The sequence below is a fragment of the Rhinopithecus bieti genome, unplaced genomic scaffold (genome assembly GCF_001698545.2).
Source record: "Rhinopithecus bieti isolate Rb0 unplaced genomic scaffold, ASM169854v2 scaffold_2349, whole genome shotgun sequence".
Taxonomy (NCBI): Eukaryota; Metazoa; Chordata; class Mammalia; order Primates; family Cercopithecidae; genus Rhinopithecus; species Rhinopithecus bieti.
In genome coordinates this window covers 2060988-2069035 of record NW_016804051.1, presented here as the reverse complement: position 1 = coordinate 2069035, position 8048 = coordinate 2060988, and the positions used below count along the sequence as shown (strand labels likewise).

Genomic DNA, 8048 nt, shown 5'->3' with positions numbered 1-8048 from the left:
GCAATTCTCCTGCCTTAGCCTCCTGGGTGGCTGGAATTACAGGCGCATGCCACCACATCCACCTAATTTTGTATATTTTAGTAGAGATGGGGTTTCACAACCATGTTGGCCAGGCTGGTCTCAAACTCCTGACTTCAGGTAATCCATCTACCTCGGCCTCCCGAAGTGTTAGGATTATAGGCGTGAGCCGCTGTGCCTGGCCACTTCTTTAAATACTTAATGATCAATAGTACTTCTAGAAAATACTGGCTTGAAATGATCATTTGTACTGATTAAAAAATAGCAATATTTCCACCTTGGGCAGCATCAGGTCTGCTTGTTGCCCCAGGTTGGTCACTGGTAATTGTGTTTTCTTCCTCTGTCCCTCCATGTCTGTCACTCTTTAGGCAGATAACTCCCGCGTTGGAGGTTTCCTCCTACATAAAAAGGGATCTGATTAAATGAGCTGATGTCCTCCCGATACCCTAAAAATCTTTGGTTCTGGAATTAGCGGCTAGCAGAGATTAGCTCTGTCCTTCCCCCGGCCCCTATGACTGGCCTCCCTTCCCTAGGCCAACTAGTGTCAGAAAGAATCAACCAGCAGCACACTAAATAATTGATCTTCAACATGTGCTTCTAATTCAAATAAAGAGCATTTAACCACAGTGAGTATCGCATGTGACTGAAGTATTTTATGTGGAAATTTGAAGATTTCTGATAACTTGCTGTAAAGAAGTTTTCACAGTGACTAAATCTCCAGCAGCCCTTTCTATCTCAAGTTCAAGTTACTTAGACAGTGATTAAAGACCTTTTATAGGCCCCTGTGGTAAATGATAGCATAGAGGAAAAAAAAAAAAGCATTCGTTGGCTATGTAATTTAGCAAGACTTAATCTATCTGTTTGAGTTTTCATCCATCGGGCTTGCTGAAATACTTAAAATAATTAACCTGTTTCTCTGCAGCCTGAAGTGTCCCCAGAGTTTCCATTCCAGGCCTGAGATGAGTGATTATCCAGCACAGATTGCCTTATTTATTTGGAAGACTCTCCATCTCAGTCCAGCTGCTTTTTCTTGGGACAGCAGACAGACCCTGGACACGGTATCCTTTTACGTTACAGTATTTACAAAGTAGAATAAATCAGTGAGATCCAAGAGCAAAAGGCTATAGTTTATTGTATTCACTTTATTTTTGTTTTTTTCTACTGTCCCTGCTAGGTGCTCAGCAACTGAATCTATCGAATTTCAAAACATGTAGAGGTGTCGACGTAAGTCTCCAAACTCCGCACAGAGAATCCCAAACCACAAGTTTGGACATTTCCAAGGAAAGCAGCACAGGGTGGCAGGATGAGGCAAGAGGCTGCTTACTCCAAGCCAAATCTCATGACCCAACCGCATAGTCATAAGAGGAGTGCGTTCAGTTGCTTTAGGAAACCAAGAGCAGTGAAAGAAACACTTGGGAATTTACTGGTAGATAAGGTTTTTCTGATCAAAGAAAAGCTACAAAGTAATGCAGACCAAGGATGGTTTCTGGGCAGCATTATGATTATGTATTTTTAGGAAAATGCCCCTTCTAAGAGACCTTACTTGCTGTCTGCCCACAGATTTATCTGAACTGAATCTTGGTTACTAGTTTTTGCTTTCAAAGACCTCCTATCTAGGGGAACATTTGAAAAGAATTTACCAAGCACTTCCCTGCTGCATAATCTGTCAGTGTGTTCTGTGTTGACGCCAACTTGCATTTTACATGTGAAGCCAAAAGCTCTCTTCTCGGGAGCCTGGGTCATACTGCTCCTTTAAAAATGAAAGTGAGAGAGAGAGAGGCCACGCTGATTTTAGAATTGAGTCAGGGCTTTGTGATTTATAGAATACTGAGGGTGAATAGGCGTGGTTTCTAGATATCCACAGGCAAATCTTACCCTAAAAGACACAGGACTTTGCACACGCCTTGCAGAACATTCAGAACAGAAGAATCAAGGCTTGTAACCGACGAGACTCATAGATAGAATATATTAAACTGAGTAGAATCTGGTGCCTAATAATTTACATAAAAGTGGCCCAGAGAATCTACTCAGCACATGTCCTGGCCAACTCAGAAATTAGGAAATACAAATATTTAAAGAAAAATCTGGATTCCTCTGTGTGTATTTGAAATCCTCTCAAATATTCTAAATGGATGCAGTTTGGTCTTGGTAAGGGATAGAGGGCCTGAGATAGTATTAGCGGAGTTTTATTTTTTTGCCCAAGTTGTGCAGTGCCTGCTTCATCGAGGTTTCTGTGGATTTTAGACCATTCACCCTTAGTGAAAGTCCCAATAAAACACGGAATGTAATTATGTTGGGGGGAAGAAAGAAGCAAAAGAGCAGGAGGCCTGGTTAATCCTTTTATCAAGGTAGGAAAGAAAGAAAAGGAAAGAAAGAAAGAGAGAGAGAGAAAGAAAGGAAAGAAAGAAAGAGAAAGAAAGAAAAGAAAGAAAGAAAAAGAAAGGAAAGAGAAAGAAAGGGAGAGAGAGAAAGGAAAGAAAGAAAGAGAAAGAAAGAAAGAGAACGAAAGAAAAGAAAGCAAGCAAGCTATTTCCACAGTGATTGACTTCATCAACTGTCATGGACAAGCACAAGTTGGACCTAAGTTGTGCATCATTTTTTTTTCCTACCAGCCTTGTTTCCTGGATAATTTCCCTTAGATATATTGCTCACTGTGTCAATTATAAATCATATTTATTTTCACTCGTGAAAAAGACGTCTGGAGATATGCAATCTAAGGCTGCAGTCTTTCCTACTTTTCTAGTTTCCCTTGTGGGGGTGTCCTTGATTTGCATTCTTACAAGGTGGCTTCAAGAACATAAGCTACCAAGTTAGAAGTCCAGATGGAGAGAAGGGTGAGCAGGAAGAGGAACAGAGCATCTGCCAGCCAAGTCAGCTTAAAAGCTTTCATAAAAGCCGCACCCAAAGATTCCTGCTAACATCTCATGTGCCAGAACTATGCCAGTTAACCCTACCCTCCAGCAACCTGCATCGGGACTGGAAATACAGCTGTAATTTTTTTTTTTTTTTTTTAACCTGAACACATTGTTTTCCAATTAGGAATTTGTCAGGGAAAAGAAGATGATTGGAGAGTCAATGAAATGGAAGTTTAAAATATCCAGCTTACTATGTTATTGTGGGGATTAAATCTATGCGTAAATCACTTGATAATACTCACTAATCTGGTGGCACATGAAAATAGTATTTCCTTCTCTCTCCCTAGTCTTACTTCTTCAGGGCCCTGTTCAGAAACCAGAGCACACAGTGGAGCAACACCTTGATGCCACAATTTGTTTTTTATCTAATTAGCTTCACTGAATAATTTCATTTTGGGGGAAAAAGTAGATGGCATAAGAAAAAATACTCACCCAACTTCTCGCTATTGGTAGGGCATTTGAAACTAGAATTGCCATTTTACATAGAACCTGCTTGTGATACTTACAGAAACAACCAACTTTTACTTCAGATATACCTGTTCTACAAGCTTTAAAAAAAAAAACAACACAAAAATGCTTTACAATGCTGCCTATGTTCTATTTATACGAAGCAGCATTCTTATTTTTGGTGCACTATACCCAGTGCTGACCGCATCAGCAAAGATAACTTATACCATTGAAAATATAGGTATATACACACTTTTTGCATTAAGATCTTTATTATTAAGTAACTCACTGGGGTTGTCAAGTATGTTATAAAATTACACAGATAATTAGAGATAAATATCACATAGAAATGCTGATTTTACATTCTCTTCTGAGTACAAGCATTTGATTATAGAGGCTCAGAGCACAACAAAATGTATTTCACGGGACATTGATGCCCCATTCTGATATTGACAAGGCAAACATTAGCAGTAGCGGACTCAACAAAGCAAAGCAAGGTGACATGAAACTAGATGTAGGTCAAAGGTAAAACAAGCTAAAAAATTTTTAAGTGTTTTTGTCTATTGTCATGGTGACTGTTTTCTACTTACAAGATTGCAGTACTCTAATTTAGCCAAGTAATTGCTGCTGTACAATCCAAATCTACAGCGTGCATAATTTTTTAAATGGAGTGTGCATTCCTCAAGCAGGACTAAAAATCATCTTACTTGGGTCTCTAATATTAAGCTTCAGAACTGTTTCGCAACTTTTGACCTGAACAAATCTCTTATCCATAAAACAACAGGAATAAAAGATTGCACATGTGCATTTAAAAAGTAACTGTATTACTCCCAGGCCAAAAAAAAAAAAAAAAAAAAAAAAAAAAAAAAAAAACGAGGGAAAAGGAAGGAGAAAGGGAAGGATGGGGAGGAGGGAAGAAAACAAAAAAAGAAAAAAAAAAGAAAAGAAACAGAAAGGCACTCTATCTACCTATACCTATATATTTTACTTTTATTTATAATCTTGGACTATGTGATTTGGTTCATTCACTTGTGTGTTTTAATTTAAATTGAGAGAGAGAGAGAAAGAAAGATTTTCCAGAAAAAGCAAAAACTGGGTGTGTGTGTCTGTGTGTGTGTATTTAAATGAAATAAATAATAAAAACTGTGTCACATACTTATTGCCAGTGCAGCAACAATGTAAAACAGACACAAAACACAAAGAATTCTGAATGTACCTAATATTTCTTTGATTTATAAAGTTTAAAGTGACTCTACTCATAGGCCAGTGGGTGTGGGCTTAAAGTAATCATGATTAACATCTTTTAATATGAGAGTATACAACTTTATCTCATGTTATAAAATTTAAGAAATTTCATTGTACTCAGATTATCCACTTACTGTGCATTAAAATCACTTTAATTGAATTCTATCTCACAAAATCCTTCATTTAAATGGTTGTTCCAAGTTCAATAAAAGAGTTTCTTGCAATCCACAACTTGAGTAATTTGTGTCTTCTACGGTAACCAAGATAAGAAGCATACATAAAGGCTTCTGGGCACAAATAAGTATCTCCCTCCCCTCCCCACAAAAAGGTTCTATCCTTTATGTAGCAGCCAAAGTTGCAATCTTTCGGCACTAGCAAGCTAGCAACAGTTTCTCTCCAAGGCTCTGAGAATGTTTCTCGCTGCTAACCATCCCCTCACCTCATCTATATGATCCTGTCCTTTGGTCACATCCTGGAAGAAGGGGGAACATGAACATAGAACCTCCCCTTCTCAGAGAACCTAGCAAGGTCATGGTTGCCTTATTTCTGGTCTCCATTTGTTGGAGTCAACCAGAGACTTTAAGAGAGAAATGCTGCTCTAAATACTGTTAACTTTTCTTCTGCCTCATCAGTTAGAGAAAAAATCGCTTCTAGCTCTCATTGATCACTACCTGGACAAGTGGCAGTGGAATTGGTGGCGTGGACAATTTCTTACAGCCACTAGCTATGCTCGCTGAAACGAAGACTATCCAAGTGGCAAACCTAGTGACTTGAACTGGTGAGCTGATTTCACAGTTACATTTCTCAACATTACAGCTTACTGAATGCATCTTTTGCATATCTTGGTTAGATATCATACTTTTTATAGCAAATCTTCATTGCATTATCAATGTTGACATATTTAAAAATATATTATTTATGCTGCCTTACTTGTCTTTTCATTTTTATTTATTCTAGCCTCCTTCCTGCCTTCATATCCCCATATTTGAATACTACACCTCCAACTGAAGATACAAGTATATAAGATAATAAAAAAGATACATTTTAATCAATTAGGCTTCTTAATAGCATTCTTAATTCAAAATTGGCTAACAAGAAAATTTTAATAATCGAGAACTATGGAATTTTTAGATTATCTTTTATCAAGTTTGACTTACTCTACTTACCCAGCATCATCATAAAACATAGCTAAAACACTTTCAAAAAAGCCATGTTTACAACGACTTGCCTACGGTGATTGGCTGGAAGATAAAATGATTAAGTGGTAGCCCTCATAATCACAATTTAGGACTACATTTGGGATTCTACAGAGATTCTGTTTAAAGTCAGGAGAGCTTTCTGATAAGGTGTTTCTCTATACTCATGTGTGGCAGAAGTGGTGGTTTCCTCAGGATTTTCACAGCTGCTGACAATGGCAACGGCACTAAATGACCTTCGTCTCGCCTTGGTGTCTGATGTGCAGGATCCTCGAACTGGTGGTGCCTTTTCTATGTGGAGCTGCTGGTCTTTCCAGTCCAATTGCTTGGCACTGCAAAAGGGGGCATATACTTCCACACTTCCTTCAAACTGTAAGCAGTTCACTTTGTAATACTTCCTCTTAACTTCCAAGACATCATTAAACCTATGGCCCCAGAGAATTTCTCGGGGAACATAGGAGCTTCTAGATTGGTGGGATGTTCCAGTGGAATCACCAGTATAGATAAATGTCACCAAAATCTCAAAGTTATCTTTGGCTACTGCTTTGCGGTCAAGGGCATACAGAGGGCTCTCGTGGTCAATTTCATGGACAATAGTTACTGGGGTGACCAGGATGATTTGGTCATTGACTAATTTGAGGTCTTTAAATGCCATTGTCATCCTCCCTTCACTGTCTTCTGTGTAGCGGAGAAGTTGGGCTCTAACCGTTCCTTCTATCACGTGGTTTGGCCGAAAATCACCAATGCGCCACATGAGGCAAAGCTTCCCATCTCTCATGCCTATAAGTGCAAAGTAGCTGAAACGAATGGTTTGGGCTCTCTTTCGAGCAGTTGCCATTTTGGCCAAGGCGGCTCCAATGATAAAGGTATTTATGATGCAACTTAAGATGGACTGGAGGATCACCATGAGCACGGCCACAGAGCATTCTTCAGTAACACAGCGATAACCATATCCTATGGTGGTTTGGGTCTCAAGGGAGAACAAAAAGGCCCCTGTGAAAGAATGGACGTTGTCAACACAAGGTGTGATGTCTGGATCATTTAATAGATCGCCATGATGAAGGGCTATGAGCCAAAAGACAGAGCCAAATATCAACCATGAGAGAATGTAAGATAAAGAAAATATCACAAACATATGGCGCCACTTAGTGTCCACAAGAGTGGTGAAGATGTCAACCACATAGCTTCCCCATTCTCCAAAAATGTGCTTGAAGTAGACATTACAGCTGCCATCTTTGTGAAGCAATCGTCGTCTGGCTCTTCTCTTCTCAGCTATAGTGTGCTCTGGTGGGTAGCCTGGGTATTTTGTGTCCACATTGACAATATGATACCTGCTGCCGTAATAGCTCATTCTTTGCTGTGCCCTTAGGGATCCAGGTGAATTTTGTGGTAGTAAGAATTCTAGATGTGTTGCTATTTCTTGGTTTGGGTTTTCAGTTAGAACCTAAACAACAACAGCAACAAAACACACTTTTAGCTTTTGATGTCCACCTTTATAGAAATTTGCCAAATTTGGAGCAGTGTCATACCATCTAAAATAGCTACTACTTCATCTGAACATTAGCGGTACAGTATTGATTACTCATTTCAGTTTAGAATTCAACCAGTCATTATAGAGGCAAAATATGCAATTAGAGAAAATAACATTTTTATATATGAATAAGGCTTGAGTAAACACTATGATTATCCCAAATGATGCCTCACTAACTTTTCTGACCTGATATAAAAAAAAAAATCTGCTTTATTTTGTAAACTCTTCTTGCATGAGGGTATTTAGAAAACAAAGTAATTGCTGATATGAAAAGGCAAAATACCATTCAGATATGTGTCTAGCAGTCATAAACTTCCTAACTGTTTAAATCAGGTTTTTCCTTAAGAGTTTCTACTTTCATATCATAATGTAACTTTCATAATCGCTACTGTTGTAATAGGTAATCCCTCACCTTCAGCACCTGGCGCGTCCTCTCTCTTCCACGGAGGCTCTTCTTCCTTGTGTACTTCCCAGGACAAACAGAACTGACAGGAGCACTACTTCACATTAAACCCATTTCCCCCTAGCTCCAGCTTTAGTCTTGAAAGAAAAGAAAAAAAAAAATCCATCTTTCTTAACCTCAGTAGCTAAAACTACTCCCAGGTAAGCTTTCAGAAAGGTGTAAAATTGCCTCTGCCTTTGTCTCATAACATCCATCCTTTTTTTTTTTTTCTTTTTTTCTTTTTTTTTTTTTTT

The 8048-nt window shown here is 38.6% G+C and overlaps 1 protein-coding gene across 6 annotated transcripts in view; it reads right to left on the bottom strand.

Annotated features, from left to right (window-relative positions):
* Positions 1-3641: 3641 nt before the first annotated feature.
* KCNJ16 (potassium inwardly rectifying channel subfamily J member 16) overlaps positions 3642-8048 on the bottom strand; it is a 60073-nt gene continuing 55666 nt past the window's right edge. For 5 of the 6 annotated variants that reach the window (XM_017863758.1, XM_017863775.1, XM_017863766.1 and 2 more), the window contains one exon: positions 3642-7265. In XM_017863758.1, the coding sequence (XP_017719247.1) occupies positions 5916-7265 (1350 nt within the window). In that variant the 3' untranslated portion in view covers positions 3642-5915. Of the gene's footprint in view, positions 7266-7764; positions 7850-8048 lie in introns of those variants that run through there. The other variant, XM_017863788.1, reaches the window with a different exon arrangement.